This window comes from Zingiber officinale, chromosome 10B, assembly GCF_018446385.1.
Source record: "Zingiber officinale cultivar Zhangliang chromosome 10B, Zo_v1.1, whole genome shotgun sequence".
NCBI lineage: Eukaryota > Viridiplantae > Streptophyta > Magnoliopsida > Zingiberales > Zingiberaceae > Zingiber > Zingiber officinale.
Genome location: NC_056005.1, coordinates 94267510 through 94284717, shown reverse-complemented (window position 1 = coordinate 94284717; position 17208 = coordinate 94267510). Strand labels below are relative to the sequence as shown.

Below are 17208 nucleotides of genomic sequence, written 5' to 3'. Positions count from 1 at the left end.
TCCTCTAGACCGCAACTCCTGATTCACTCCTAGACCAGAGGTTGCTGATAGGTAGAAATTCATGGACCCTACATATTATATAGGTAGGGTCCATGAAATTCCACCTATGAGTGAAGTGGTCCATCCTCTGAACCGCACTTTGCAATCTAGAGGATTCGACCTCTTGACAGATTGGCCAACTAATACAACAGGCCCATTAATTAATGGGATTTGCTCAGAAATCCTGGGGTTTAATGATATTTTTCAGAAAATTAAATTGACCAATTTATCAAATTAAATTAATTCTAAACCCATGTATTTTTATTTAAAAATATATATTAATAAAAATTATATTAAGACCAACTTATGCACACTGAGATGTCAAACTCTAAAAAATTCATCTCATTTAAAATTCACATAAACTATCTCTTTTGATCATAACTCATATAATGAGACAGAAATATTTTGACTTGTAGTCAATTAGTATTTTTTTTTCCCTCCTTACAATTATATAAATATTCATGTCAGAAAATATACAATGCTAATGAGTAGAATAATTCATCGGGCAAGAACTGCTTCAAGATGATACAATAACTTAACACAAGATCTAGATGTCAATCACAAATATTGGAGAATATTTTCGGTAATTATGATACATGGCGAACAAGCCGAAGGTGTAAAATGAAGTATCACAATGGAAGAATCCTTGTGTTGTGCCGGTTGCTTCGACCAAGGCCAAAGCCTAAGCCTAGTCCGAGTGGCACGCCATTGCTCTTACTGTTATTGTTGCCGTTGCAGCATTTTGAATGATTAACATGTTTGGTATCTTTGGCCTGAGCATCAGCACAGACATGGCCGTTGCTCACTTGATGCGAATGGTTCTCCCCATTTTGCGCATTTGGGCTTCGGGTCATTTGAATCATCCCCAGCTCTTGAGCGGCAGGTGTTTGATCTGGAAGCTCCACGTCCTCGTTGTACCCCTTGAACAAGAAATCCGAGCAGTTCTTGCGAGTACCATGGTCGTAGGGGTTCTGAAATCGTCCGCCCGGACCTCTGAGGTAGCTGTATCGCATGGCATTTGACATTTCATTTGTTGTTATGTTTCGTGCAATCTGGAAGACAAAACAGAAAGGTTTAGCAAATAAGAAAGGCAAACAGAGAAACACTTAAAGACATTGCCATTATGTTTGGATTATCAAAATCAATGGATCAAAGAGAATCACAAAATTGTAGTCTGCAAACTCCACAAACCTCAATAAAAAAAATTCTATGCAAAGCAAGATCTTAAATTTCATTATGAATTGAAGTTAGGATCTCTGCCCGAAGGAAATAATATTGGTGTCAATATGATCCCTATTCAGCATACTATTTCTTCTTCGAATCTCAATCTCATATGCCCTTGAATAGAATATTTTTACATTCAACAAAAATCACATTTGTAGCAAATTTTTTTTTATCATATCATTTGAACATGTTTTGAATTATATAAGATTCTTTTTCTTTTTAATTTTTATTATTGTCATCATCTTATAATTATCATACATTTTAAAAGTTGCTACATTATATATGTAATACTTTAAGAATTTATCGTAGCTTAAATATCTTTACTATATCAATAAATTTATTTGCATATATAATATTGGAGATTTTCATATTAATATAAATATGTTCGCGAATTGAAAATCTATTCTGAACCAAAATCAGTAAGGGAATAGCCAGTAAAATATTTAGTAAATGGGGTTAGAATGTCAGTCTCCATTAGGTTCAGTGAAAAAGAAACATAACATGATCGATGGAAGTTATAAATTATTAAGATTTGCATACTTGAAAAGAATGGAGTAGCAGAATTCAAAGACAATTGGATTTTTCTAATTTAACGGCATACCTGTGATGCTTGGATAAATGTCAATGCAGCAACACCAAAGAAGAGGAAAAAATCCATTACTAGAAATGAAACGACTCCAGGATGCTCAGCAACATTATGACTCAACCATCCACCGAAAGAAGGCGGAGAAGGATCTCTCACAATTCCTGTAGGATTAGTAGTTTATACTCCATGTGAAGTGCAATCATAAACTCAGACAAAGCTTAGAAGAAAGACAACTTCAAGAGACATACTTGTAATGGCGACTAAACCAGTGACAATCATAGCAGAGATTTCGAGAACGAGAAACATCAAGAAGTGCCATTTATTTCTCTGTGAATTAATGATTAATGAAGCAGCAAAGCGATTATTGTGCATGAAAAAATATTCACGACATAAGGAAAGAAAAAAGGAACAAGGGTAGAGGACCTTGCCGATACAGTTAGATACCCAAGGACAGTGATGATCAAACTGTTCTACGCATCGGTCACAAGTGGAACAATGCTTTGCACGCAGTGGCCTGACAATCTGAGTATCGATTCAGTAAAATTTATTTCAAATATTCCTAGTGAAAAATGATAAAGGCAATCTGACCCCTTTGATGGACAAGAAAACTGTACCTTGCACGTTGCACACAGCTGAGACCAATTCCCGGCCATCAGTGCAGGATGATTTAACTCCGATTTTAGCAAAGGTTCCTATATATGCAAATGATAGTAAGTGATTGGTCTAAGAAAGACTGAAGAACATATCCTAAAAAATCTGGTTAAGAATTCTGTATAACGACATAAAAAAAAACAGAATCCTAGTCCTGCACTCATGGGAACCTAGCCCTAGTGACAACTCTCAGAAGCTCCATCATTCTTGTGGAAACTTGGCCCTTGAGGTTGCTTGAAGCCCAGCCCCTCTTAGCATCAAGGGTCTTGAACTTGTTACATATGCCAATCGGCAAGTGAAATAATAAGTTTTGCGTGTGTTGACTGGCACAAAACTGCTTTAAAAATTACACAATAGAAGAACGAGGATTAAGGCCCCTAAATGCATAAAAGAAAAAGAACAGTTGGAAAGCCTTCTATAGTTACTAACGAAAAAGTATGTGCTCTGTAGGCATGCAAGTCCAAATCAAATCTAATTATGGTGCACATAGAGCATAATGTAGAGTTATTGATGAATAGTTTATCGTATTCGATAAAGGAAAGATAAATGAACACATAGTTTTTGGCACTCATTAAAAATATTTCGGCAAGTCACATTGGTATTGACATACAGTAGCTAGTCTCTATGGCAATTTTACAACTTACATCATCTCTGATGCTTTGTAAATCCCTTGTGCTCCTATTGATGAAACCAGGATCTTTCCTGTTCCAAACAAAAAATGAATCTTATGCATTTACAGATATGCAATATACCTACTAAAAATGTAGAGTCCTAACTCCTAACTCATGTAGTAGCTACATAGGCACACAGTCCGAGATAAGTCAGGTGTGATGGTACATAATTGATTCCAATTTATAATTATAATTGCATCCTTACAAACAAAGATAAGTCTTCCAACTAATGAACTAATGGACCTTACAAAATAAAAGAACTGAGATTCCAGAGGAGAAACTAATTTGCAATTAACTTTCAACCTATTATACCAGTCTCTTTATAAAGTAATCAACTCAACAAAAATAACACGACAAGAACATCATCAAGTTAGTATTTTTCCTTCTTTTTTTTTTGGTGCACCAGGTGCTAGCCATGCTGTACAGGAATGCACAAGACAATCGTGTGAATAGTATACAACAGTGAGATAACCGGATTCTGATATCTAATATAGCATCACAAATATTTACCATTTTTCTAACTAATTTTAGCATCATGCAAGTCGAAAGAAAAATGTCCAACATCCCAATATATGTGGCGAACAACCACTCTAAGCCTCCATATAATAATGAAACAACTAGCAGAGGTGTGATTCCCAGGAATCATCATTCAATAGCAAACAATCACACAACTAATTATGGTATTCAAATCATAATCTATTCAAATTTGCAGTTCTCCAAGAAAAAGTACTCTAACAATAAATTAGAGCATACCTGCTACACCTATAAAACATAACTAATCCTGTAACTGACAGGAAGACTCCTAACCAGGCAAAAAGCCCAAAGACAATGGTTAATCTCAAGACATAAGAACCTACATCGAAAAAACAAAAGATTAAAAATAAGTTATATATATTGAATTTACTAAATTAATGTATATGTTCTTGGTGATTTACAGTGATATACCTGCAATGACTGAGTGTATGTACGTAAACAGCATAGCAACTATGACACAACAAAGAACAGGTGCAAGTCCTAACTTTGATAACCTGCCGAAATTGCTATTCCCATCACATCGCCTGTCAAACACCCTTCTAGCATTGCCCTGCAAAATATCAAGTAGGTATTGGCAAACGACTAAATGGACTTTCAGGAAAAAGAAACAGTAACAAAGAAAGAATAAACCACAAACCAAAAGAGAGAAAATAATTACACATAAAGTTCAAGAGTAAGGTGCCCAATTGTAGTTACAACCGGATTCAGCTAATATGCCCTGAAAATTACAGTTTCAAAGAGAAACTGAACGAGTTCAATTGGTGAACTAAATTGCTGAATCATTCATATAGCAGTCAACTTGTCTGGATAACGAAAACAGAACTAGGAGGGAAAATTTTATTAGCACTCATAGCATGCAAATGGCTGTGCTCTGTTTATTCCAACCTAGCGTTGGACAAAAGAACTAGGCAAGATCGTCTTGGGCCGTGTCTATCATAAATTGGAACAGACCAAAATTTAATAATAAGTATATTAAAAAATTATATATATATATATATATATATATATATATAATGATTATATTTTTCTGAAAAAGTGAAAATTTAAAATAAAAATTTTAGAAATAATTTTTTAAAACTTTTGAATATTCAGTGAGTTATATATAAATATATATCAAAAGGACTTTCTTTATAAGCAATATTCACACCATTAATAATTAGTATGGCATCAAATAAAGAAGCTACAACTATATGATTATTAAGATTTTGAGTTTATGCACAATAGCAAGAAATCAAATGGAAGTGGATAATAAACAACAAATGGAGATCCTCAACACACTTCTCAAATGGCTATTATTTTAGAGTGGATACTGGATAGAACTATGCACTTCTCAACACACTCAATACTGGTATGGAAGCCAACTTGGGAAAATTTCTTAACGCATGTCATGAGGATGATGACCAGCTAAGACACTGATTACGTCCAAAATTTGCATAGCTGCGCTATTCTGGAAACATTAGACTTGAAAACATTCTACTCCGATACCAAGTAAATCAAGATGCTAGGTAATAGGAATTCCTACCATCAGATAGCAATAACATGCAGTGAGCAAACAATTTGACACTATCTTGTGAGACAGAATATTTGAGATGCATGCTACCTACAAGGAAAAAAGCAACTTGATGATGTCCCTTATCTGAAGCAAGTTGAGCAGGAGTTAAACCAGCCCTATCTGTAATCATCAAGTCCTCTTTCTTCCCTGCTTGAACTAGAACTGTGCATGCCTCTAGATTTCCTCTGATAGCAGCCCAATGAAGGGGAGTGCAATCTATTAGGAGAATGAAAAACTCAGAGTAGCTAATTTTTTTATTACAGAGGCAGGAAGAGAAAACATTAGCAAAAAAATGGGTATACCCTCTTTATCCTGCCGCCCCCTGTAGGCATCTAGAAATAAAAGAAGGCGAATGGAATCAGCAAATCCCTTATAAGCAGCCCTAAAATGGAGTGCAAAAAACATAAACTCTGAGTTAGCACAAACGGTTCCTATCCAAATCAAGCTATGAATTTAATATGCTAGTAGGCCTTAATGAAGAAAAGAAAATTAAGATGTGATGTCTACAGTGAAGTAGGAGAATATATCAGATTATCAGGTACCAGTGTAAAGCACTCCGTCCATCATTATCAGGGATATCAGGATCAGCATTCCATTTTATAATGATTTGATAGATAAATGCTGTCTGACCATACTGTGCTGCAACATGAGTGGTCTGCAATCAGGTGGAAATTGATAAATAGATCATATCCAAGGTTCATACTGGAAATACAAAAACAGAACCGTATTTGTATTGGCAAGTTCAGTTAAGCCAGGCTTTACAGCTCAAAGGATAGCATTCTGTTCAAATGGAACTAAAAACATTTACTTGTTTCAACTTTCAACAAGAAAAAAAAAACCAATCATGGGAACTTGATAAAAAAGACTTCCACAGAGAATATTTTACAGTTTATGAGTAATTATAAAATCATATTTTTATATCTTACATCTCATACTAAACCGGTTTGCTAATGTATAAATGGAGCAACACCAACTAACATGCCACCTCCAAAAAAACCTTGAACTCCCAACTCACAAATAGGGAAATATTATTAAGCTGAAGATTCCCCAATACATGTGATCCTAAACCAGTTTATAGATTCAAAATAAGACCCTGTAAAAAATTGACTTGGTTGTCTTACAAAATTCTAACATCACCTAAATAATTGTAAGCCATGTTTATTTAAAAATAGCAGAAATAAAATAAAACCCTAGACTACATCATTCTCCACCACAAAGAAAATTTCAACTCCATCGAGTCTATAAAAGGGGTAAAGATCCCATATATTAAGGTATCTTCCGCTTAATAATATTTCTTAACTTTTTGTAAGTTGTGAGTTTGAGCTTTTTTACAGGCATGATTAGTTTCTTCTGCATTAATTGGTATCAAAATTGAGTCTATAAAAGAGGTTACGATCCCATATATTGAGGTATCTTCAGCTCGTATATGCAAATTGTCATCTCATAAATTAAGATCCAATATATTAAGATTAAAGTACGAGTAACACGATCGAGAAAAAAATGTACAAGGGATGTTCAATTTAAACAAAAGTTCATGCATGCAGACCAGTTTAAGATTGTACAAATATCAAACCCCAGATGGAATCTATAAAAGAACAACAGAAGAGAGTTGATGTTTCCAAAATTGAATGTCTTCCACATTCTTATCTAGTTTGTAACCCAACAATCTAGATTAATTTGACACAAAGATCTCGAAGTTGAATTGTAGGTCACGCCCTAGTACGGATTGGTTGCTATCTCAGTAGAATAGATCAATAAACATACATGGAGACTGAAAAACCTCAAACTACAAATGAAATCCATGAAAGAACAACAGAATAGAGATTAGAGAGGTATGCCTACAAAGTTGATTTTCTTCCACATTCCTATCTAGGTTAGTTTGATACAGACATTTTCAAATTTAATCGTTGGCCACACTAGTAAAGAGTGATTGCTATCGCTGTAGTAATTGATCCATAAACATGCGTACATTTTCATACATATCAATATGATGCATGCATATTCATAAGAACTTGAAAAAGACAATTTGTTGGCAATAATTGGAAACAGAAACCCGACCTGATATCCATACAAGTCTGAGGCATCAACACGAGCACCTTCCTTGAGCAGTATCTCGGCAGCTTGGATGTGCCCCCGCACTGAACTCCAATGGAGGGCTGTTTGCCCCGTGTTGTCGGTAGCATTTACATCTCCTCCATGCTGACCCAAACCACAAAATTTGACTCTCAAATCACTAGAAACTCAAAGGCCAAAACGTCCCTAATGCATGGTAGTCGTAGAAGCGGAAGAAGAGCGCATGCCATGGAAATAAGAACTACTAGAAGAAGCAACAGGCAACAGCGGATCTAAACAGAAGGTCCTAAAGATCCTAATTCACAACCAGAATGATAGAATTACCTCGATGATGTACTGGATGACGGCGGTGCGATTATTGAGGGCTGCCCACTGGAGGGCGTAATACCCGGCCCCATCCGGCTCCGAGACGGAGCATCCCTCCACCTCCACCAGCCTCTGGAGCTTCTCCAGATCACCGTACGCGGCCGCCGTGTACACATCGTTCTTCAAGGGCTCCTCGGTCATTCCCGACGCCGCTGCCCCTCCCGTGACCTCTGCCCCCTCCTCCACCACTTCGATCTCCGATGACATTGGAGTCGCCAACTCCAAGACGAAGAATCAACCCAATTTGTCGACTGCTACACGAAGAACGCGAAGGGAGAAAGAGGGGAGAAAGATCTCTCTTCTAGATTTGGGTTTTGAGCGAGAAAGATCGACACGGAGATGGCGAAGACCGGGGCACACTGGACTACGCTTCTAACCCCTCATATTTTCTTTAATGAGTATTTCCTCCCGAGAATTTTATTTTCTTTTTACCCCCTCTAATTACTAATGATTGAGTCCGATCCCGAGTGATATCTATAATCAGACCTGACCATGATTCGAAACCGACGGTTCGATGGTTCGAAACCGTCAGTTTGACGGTTCCAGGCAGGTCGACCCTTAATCTTAACCGCCCAAGATGGTTACGGTTCACGGTTCAGAACAGTCGGTTCACAGTTCGGTTCACGGTTCGTCACGGTTCACCACGGTTCAAGGTTAATATGTTAAAAAATTAAAAATTAAAAATTAAACATTAAAAATTAGAAATTAAAATTTATTGAAAAAATGGCTTGCACTTATTTAAGTTGCATACGTATTCCTTTAGGGAAATCAAAGCCCACGTAGTTCTTTTACATGTTTATCTTTTTACATTTTCATTCACTTCTATTTCCTATTCCTGTCGTATTTGTTCTTTTAGTATCAAAATCTTCAACTTCGTCATCTGAAAGTTGCATTCCTTGGATTCTTTTCCCCGCTCTGGTCCAATCGTCCAGTAATGCTTGGGCTTCCAATGAGTCGGGAGACAAAGTTGATCGTCGTTCATCTAATATGTTCATCTAATATGTTGCCGCCGGCACTGAACGTCTGCTCCACAGCAACAGTTGACACTGGACAAATTAAAATTTCTTTTGCGATCACGGAGAGAACGGGAAAGCTTTGAGCCTTCTGTGATCATCACTTTAAGATATCGAAGTTTTTGTTATCTGCTTCATTAAAATCAAAAGAAGTCGTAAAATAATTCTCAAGTTTCTGTGTGGAAATTGAGGATCCTCGTGGACGTTTTGTCCGTTTTTTTAATAAGAGTTGTGCTTTTGTAAGTTTTAAATTACTACTAGTAATTTGTTGTATTTCAGAAATATTAATTTGTGTTCCATATTTTACATAATATTAATTATAAATATCATATAAATAAATTCAAATATTATATATAATATTAACTAGATCAGGTGAAGAAGAATATTTAATTGGAATTAAAGCATCATAATATAAAGTTAACATTTCTTGTAAAAACTTCTAATTTAAATTTAGGATCTAAAGCAAATGTAATTAAATAAATTTCAGGAATTAAATAAAAATATTTTTTCCAATTAGTTTTCATAGCTAAGATGCAAGGAGATTATTAATATGTTCATTTAAAACTAATACTATATTAGAAATTTTCTAAAACTAATTGAGCAGTGGGATAATAAACACCAGAAAGTTGTTCGGTTGCATCATTAAATACTTTTAAAATTTCACAAATACTACTACAAATATTCAATTGTTGTGAAAATAAATATATATTAGTATTAGTGTTTTGTGCAAAAAATGAACATAATAATTCTTTATATTGAAATGAATCTTGTAATAATTGGTATGTTGAATTCCAACGTGTTCGTACATCACGTGGAAATATTTTAGGTCTCATTCCATTAAATTTATAAAACCTACCCCATTATTTCATTATAGATGGATGAGACCATAAATAAGAAATTGCAATTCTAATTGGTTTAATATAACTTTCTAAAATTTGTAAACCATCTTGAACACATAAATTTAAAACATGACATACACAACGAATATGAAAAAATAAACCTCCAATAATAGGTTGACAACAAATTTTAGATCATCTATACAAGCGCTATTGAAACTAGCATTATCTAATGATATTGAAAATATTTTATGAGTTAAATCATATTCTTCTAAAATTAATAATAATAATTGTGCGATATTATGAGCATTATGTGATTCATCAAAACTCTATAAGCTAATAATTTTTTTTGGATGTTCCAAGAGTTATCGATCCAATGGCAAGTCACACTCATATACGAATGTGTTTGCCAATGATCACTCCAAATATCGGAACATAAAGAAACTTTATTATCTGATTTACTAAATTCATCAATTAAATTCTTTTTTCCTTGTTTTACTAATTTTTAAATTGTACGAGTAAGTGTAGTCCTAGGAACACATTTAGCACATGGATTAAGAGATTCTTTACAAAAATCTTCAAATGTGTATTTAGATCCAAAACTAAAAGAAAGATGTTCTACGGAAACAAATTTAGCTAATGATTCTCTTAATTTATTATCCGAATATAAAAATAAACCGGCATCGATACTACCGCTTGTTGAAGAAAATCTTGATAATTGTATTTGAGAACGATCGAGTCCATATTCCGTCGGGTGCTTCGTTTCTACATGTCGTTTCAACAACCCATAGCCGCCGCCAGCTTGGAATTTGTAGGAAGCATTGCAGTGCTTACATTTTACACGCATTTCTCCCGACGGAAGAGTGACATTCTCAAAATATTTAGTGAAAATAGAAGACTTTAGAGGAAGAAGTTTCCGAACCTTAGAAGTAATTGCATTGGTACTTCCTTGTGTTTCGGGTGTCGAATTCGAAAGATGCTCGATCTCATCATCGGTGGATTGAATGTTGGGGTCCTCCTTGTAACGACCCACCTTTCTACACTACTACTACTCTCTAAAGGTGACCGTTACTTGACTACTAACTCTACTTAACAGGTACGCTACTTAACTTCGAGAAATCCCTACCGAAAAATTTCGGCAGAGTCTCCCCTGTACCGGTGACCCCAAACTGGGATACAAACACTATATACACAGCCACAGGCGGCTGGAACATATTTTTCACAACCACGCAGAAATAATAACACGACACTAAAAAGAAACTATTCTAGCAATAGGAAACTATATAGCTCCAACAATAGGAAATAACTCAACTAACAATGCGGAATAGACTCAATTAATCAACATAGACAAAGGAAACAACTAATACAATCTCTATCAACTTAATAACTGAAAGAAAACTCAAAAGGAGTCTTGACAGTTTCCTTAGCAAACTCATGATCTCTCCATAGTCCTGGCATAACACACCTTCATCACCACCTCCTTGTCGCACTTTTCCTTTATCTGCAGTAGGAGGAAATGCAGTCTATAAGCATAAAGCTTAGTGAGCGCTATCTACTCACAAAAACTCGATATGCATGTATATGAATAAAAACATGCTAAAACTGAATGCTAACATGTAAAGCTACTCATGCTCATAAATAGCAAAGGAACTAACTGACAAGCTAACATGTAAAGCTAATCATGCTCATAAATAGCAAAGAAATCTAACTAACTGAAATACTAAACATGTATAGCTAATCATGCTCATAAATAGCAAAGAAATCATGCTAACTGAAATACTAAACATGTATAGCTAATCATGCTCATAAATAGCAAAGAAATCATGCTAACTGAAATACTAAACATGTATAGCTAATCATAGAACTATCATGTATATCAATAGGAAACTGAACTGATACAATAGCTGATCTAATTAATGCTAAACTGAGTCTAACTTGTATTCACATAACTAATTTGTGAAGTTTTGAAAACTATTTACATAATAGATCAAAATAATAATCATGTTGCTGATGGGCCCGGCAACTGTACTTGCTGTGCGCGCATCCCTAACTAAACCCGGGATTGCAAGTTCCGAGTCTAGTAGGGTTACTAGGTTATCTAAACCTAGGGACGACTGTGGGAGCCCAACCCAATGGATATCTAATCCAGTACAGTGCCATTGCTGAAAATAAAATACTGATTTCATAGCTAATTTTCTTATCTTGCTTTTACTAGGTTATCTGAACCTAGAACTAGGTTATCTGAACCTAGAGGCGACTGTGGGAGCCCACCCATTGGACCGTAGTCCCATATAAGCTGAAGCAAGACTAAATAAGTTATTTTAAATGCTTCTATTGCATTAACTGAGCTATTAAAATGCCTACTGTAGCATTATATTGAGCTAAGCATTTTATCAAGCACCTGGTGTGCACTAGAACACACTCTACGTACTGAAAATCTGTATACAAAGCTTAACATAAATCTGCATGTAAAACTTAATAAAAATCTGCATAATAAGTTTATCAAAATCTGCATACTAAGCTTATCTAAAATCTGCATGCTATAAAAGTAGGACTGCTCATGTTATTCCAATAGCAAATAAGAAACTAGAACAACTTAAGCATGCTGTGATTGTAAAACCAATTCAACTACTAGGCATGCAATAGAATCTAGAAAATAAAGGAATCATTGCTGCATGGAATTAACAGTATATCATGCTTCATCAGGAAATACTAAACAGCAATGAAAGGAACTCAACTAAGTTCTGCATTTGCTAATAAAAGCATGCTTATTCATATCCAGCAAATAGCACAAAACAAAACTAATACATGCTGGAATTAAAACCTTTATAATGCCTGTTTCAATGATATAAATTAAATATCAATCTGCACATGTACAAGACTAAATTTAGGACATGCATGCTATAACAGAACACAAGCATCAAGCAAATAAATACCTTTAAGCATGCTATAACAGAACATAAGCATCAAGCAAATAGGTCCCTAGCTACCCTATTCTATAAAGCATGATCTGGAAGCCATAGGAAAAATCCGAATACAAAGGAAGGAACTAAAACTCAACCTTAAGCTTAAAACTGTTCATGCTCGAAACATTAGTTAGGGCATCCAAAAACCAAACTTAATCATGCATATTCTTCCTTTAAGACTCACGGCAGAAAACTAAAGGAACCAACAATTTAAACTAACTCATAATACTCAATGTGCATATATTTGTATATACATCAAAACTGAAGCTAAAATGCCTAATAAACACATGCTGGTCCAGTAAGCTATAAAGGAAATCAAATTGGCATGTCTAATTAAGCTACAAAAGAATAAGTCTACTAAGGAACATAAACAACCTTGAATCCGATCCAAAATTTGCTCACAAGAAACAACAAAGCAGAAAGGGAACACATCTTCAAAGAAAACCTGAACCTGTCCCCAAAACTATAAGTTATCTTGAAGAAATCAAGAATCCGAAATCTCCATACACGGCAGCAAGCTTCTAAAGCAACAAGATCTAAACTCTACAACGTAAAATCCGAAAGCCATGAAAACAAATCGAAGCTCGGAACAACTCCTACTGCAGGTGAGAAGCAACTCACCGGGATTTGCTTGGACTTACAACCGAAGGAGAGGAAGAAGATCTAGGGCTCGGAGGCTTGAAATACTCGGCTTCTTCTTGTGCTCGCGCCTCTTCTTGACGAGAGGAGCTCGGTGGTGTGATGACCTCTCGGAGAAGAGTGCTCGCCGGCCACCGCAATGCCCTAGCTTTGCTCGCTGCGGTTTCCCCCGTGGAGAGATGCGCCGTCGCGTGAGAAGAGGAGAAGAGAAGATTTTTGTCACGGGGAAAACCTAAGTTCTCTTCTTATAACTTTAATATTCTGTTAACTAACTATTGCTTAAATATAACTTGATTCGGGTTTTATTAAGAAAAGTTCAGCTGGTCTGTTGGTGGGCTGCGTTCTGCTTAACGCCTAGCGCATGGGTTCGAAACTTGGCTGCAACCATTTTTCCTTCCTATTTATTTCCTATTCATTAACTACTTCTTAAATAGAATATTTCTCCTTTTCAAATAAGAAACGATCGCTAGCACACTTGGTCAGCCCGGCTTTAACCAAATCTCAGGTCGCGGCTTCGATTCCTCAGCCGCGCACTTTTATTTCCAATTTATTCTACTGTTCCTAACTACTAGTTAAATATATATCGCTCCATATATGAGTAACAAAACTGTGTAGCTCAGCTGGTTGGGCCGATTTCTGCTTGGGCCGAGGAGCTGGGTTCGAACCCCAGCTTCTACAAACTTTATTTTTTTTTCTTTTTTTTTTTTTTAAAAACTTCTTCCTCTGGGTAAAAATACCAAACGAACTCCAAAAATTGCATAAAAATACTCTAAAAATTCCTAAAAATCTCTAGAATATTTTAAAAGCATTTCCAGATTTTTATAAGGACTTTTAGAACTCGAAATAGGGAAAATTGGGTCGTTACACTCCTACTGCGGATTCATTATTTGCTTTCCCTTCCGAACTCGAGATGATGCACCTCCGCGACCTCTTTCCATTGTAATTGAAAATTGGAAACGAAAGCGTGTAGAGATTAGAGAATATGAAAATGAGATTAAGAGTAGAGAAGATATGTGTGAAAAATGATGAAATGAGCTCTCTATTTATAGAGTTTTGATAGTAACGGACACTAAATCATAGTCATTGATCAAAAAACAGTCAAATGATCCTAACCGTTGAAAAAATATACCCAAAAAACTCTCCCAACGGCTACGAACCGCCGGTTAACCGGCGTTTCCAACGGCTATGAACCGCCGGTTAACCGGCGATTCAAGCTGTTTAAAGAAAAAAAAATTGTGGCTGAACCGCCGGTTCAACCCGTCGGTTAACCGGCGGTTCGCCGGTTTTACAGCCAATGAACCGGAACCGGTCCGACAACTTGCTGTTAGCTAGAGCCCTAGAGTCAATCATTTGATGATTGTATTTTGGACTTGTTGTATCATATTCTATATAAATAAAGGCATTTGGTTTTTTGGTTATTATACTTACTTGTATTGGTGCCAAATAAACTAAGTATAATAACGTCCTTGAGTAGAAGGTTCTTACCTATATCAATCGATTGGTTGAATCGATAGTGAGATGATATAGGGAACACTACTCTTAATCATTCCTAGTCGAGTATTAACATTCAGGGACAATGTTAATGCAATAAGACTAGCATGTAGGTCAACTCGATGACTTGATCTCACGAGTCATGGATATAGAGATATCAAGTTGACACATGGGTATATATTAGAGAATGTATACTGAATGACCCGCCATGAGAAAGTATCATGGATCGTTATATGAGTGTTATATACTTTCTCATGTGGCTATTAGTATGACTACTAGTCCTTAGACTTGAAGTCACCATGGATCCCTACATAAGGAGTTATATACTTTGGTTTCGTCAAACGTCACCCGTAACTGGGTGGACTATAAAGGCGATTACTGGTATGTAACGAATTATGCAGAGGGATGTGAGTCATGTAGATGGGATATATCCCTCCTATATGACGGGAGTAACATCGATATTCTTGATAGAGTGAGACCACGAAGTGCATGGCCATGCCCAAATGAGTCAATATGAGATTGTTGGAACCCCGAGGTGTTTTGATGTGATCAAACAAGTTAAGTTAGGTACTGCGTTGTTTAACCCTTGTGTCTAAGTGTGCAGGAACTTAGGAACACAGGAAGTCGAGCGGAAGACGCGGCTAGCGAGAAGGACGGCACGGGAGAGAGCCGACGGGCTCGGTGCGTCCGAGGGACGAGGTGTCCGCGGAAGAGTACACCGGTGGACGAGAAGAACGTGCGCGGCGTTCGAGGGACGAGAAACCGGGAAGGAAGGCTGCTCGAGGAGAAGGCCGGAACATGGGTTCGGGTGAGCCCTATTCCGGATGGCCGAGATCACCCAAGCTAGTGGAGCCGGAACAGAAGACCCGGACCGAGACGAGCTGAACCGAAGCGGAGCGACCAGACGGAAAAAGTCAACCAGAGTTGACTTTTGGGGTCCGGGGCGCCCGGAACCATCCGGGGCGCCCGGAATGAGGTTTTTGACCAGATCGAGTCAAACTCGATCTGAACGTTGGGGGATAAAGTTTTATCCCCCCAGGGCGCCCGGAACCCTTCCAGGCGCCCCGACCAAGGCTATAAATATAGCCTTGGTCCAGAAGCAAATCAATTAATCAGAACGACGAACTTGTAATCAACTTCTGTGTGCTTTACTTTTCTTCTTGTACGGACTACTCCGCCCAGAGGAGAATCAGATAGTGCGCTTACATTCCTTGGATTAGCAATCCCCTGATTGCAAACCAAGTAAAACTCTGGTGTCTGTTTTTCTTTACTTAGTCTCTTTTATTTATTTATTACAAGTGTTCATTATATAGTTGAAATCCAAGAAAGGTTCGTGCTTTAATTTGTAGGGCAATTCACCCCTCCCCTCTTGCCGACCTCCAAAGGGACCAACAAGTGGTATCAGAGCAAGGCGCGCTTCAAGAGGACTAACCGCCGATTGAAGCAACACGATGGCCGGACCAAGCATCGTCCCACCAAAATTCGAGGGGAACTTCGCAGACTGGAAGCGTCGTATGGAGGTATTCCTAAAAACAGATTTTGAAATTCGATTTATTATGAAATATGGTTTTGTAGCTCCAACAGATAAAGATGGAAAAGAAAAAGAAGAGAGCGATTGGACAAAGAAGAAGCAGAATGAGTCGGTAGCAAACAGCCGTGCGGAACATCACCTGCTGAGCGTGTTACCGCCTCAAGAGGTCAACCGTATCGGAAACTATTTATCTGCTAAAGAACTTTGGGAGAAGTTCTTGGAACTCCACGAAGGCACGTCCGAAGCAAAGCTTGCTAGAAGGGATATCCTCCGCAACAAACTGATGAACATCCATCTGGAGAAAGGTGAGAAAGTAGCCAGTCTACATGCAAAGGTAAAAGAACTAGTTACTGGTCTCGAAAACCTTGGTGAAAAGGTGACAAACCGGGACACTATACGCTACGCACTCAACGCGTTTCCAAGAACTCCGGAGTGGACATCAATCGTCGATGCTTACTACATCTCAAAAGACTTGGAGGTAAGTACTTTAGAAGAGTTGTTTTCTACACTTGAATTACACGAAACTAGATATGCAGAGATATCAAAGGACACAACTATGGCGCTGAACACAACCAACAAGGTACGGTGCTACCAGTGTCAGAAGGAGGGACACCTAAGAGAATACTGCCCAGAACTCAAAAAGGCCAAAAGGAAGTCTCCCAAGAAACACAACCTAAAAGCAACTTGGGACGACACTTCTTCATCCGAATCAGAAGCTCAAGAATATGCCGGGATAGCACTAATGGCAAGCTACGATAGACAAAGTATATCAGAACCTAGCATCGATGAAGGGGGAGCGACCTCGGATGAAAGCAGTGAAGCAGGGGGAGATTCAGGTTTCAAGTCCGACATGGTAAGTGAGGTATGCCTCTTACCCCCTGATCAACTTTATTCTGGCATTAAGGCAATGACTAAATCCATGTATAAATTAGAAAATGAAAATATCAAATTAAAAAATAAAATTTTGGAAACAAAAAGAATTTTAGCAAAAACATGTCTTATAGAGGATTTTGATAAATTGAAAATTGAAAATGAA

The 17208-nt window shown here is 37.1% G+C and overlaps 1 protein-coding gene across 2 annotated transcripts; it reads right to left on the bottom strand.

The window, feature by feature from the left end:
- Positions 1–438: 438 nt before the first annotated feature.
- Positions 439–8072, bottom strand: LOC122029470 (protein S-acyltransferase 24-like). Of its 2 annotated transcripts, XM_042588458.1 has the most exons (13): positions 7655–8071; positions 7316–7456; positions 5800–5912; positions 5560–5639; positions 5310–5473; positions 4117–4255; positions 3925–4024; positions 3145–3202; positions 2464–2541; positions 2273–2371; positions 2098–2176; positions 1865–2010; positions 439–1091 (listed from the first exon to the last, which is right to left on the bottom strand). In XM_042588458.1, the coding sequence occupies exons 1-13, from the start codon at positions 7901–7903 to the stop codon at positions 669–671; spliced, it is 1869 nt and encodes a 622-aa protein (XP_042444392.1). In that variant the 5' UTR covers positions 7904–8071; the 3' UTR covers positions 439–668. The 2 variants fall into 2 exon arrangements, with proteins under 2 accessions (XP_042444392.1, XP_042444393.1); XM_042588459.1 differs by lacking the exon at positions 3925–4024 and having other exon boundaries at positions 4191–4255; positions 7655–8072.
- Positions 8073–17208: the final 9136 nt, after the last annotated feature.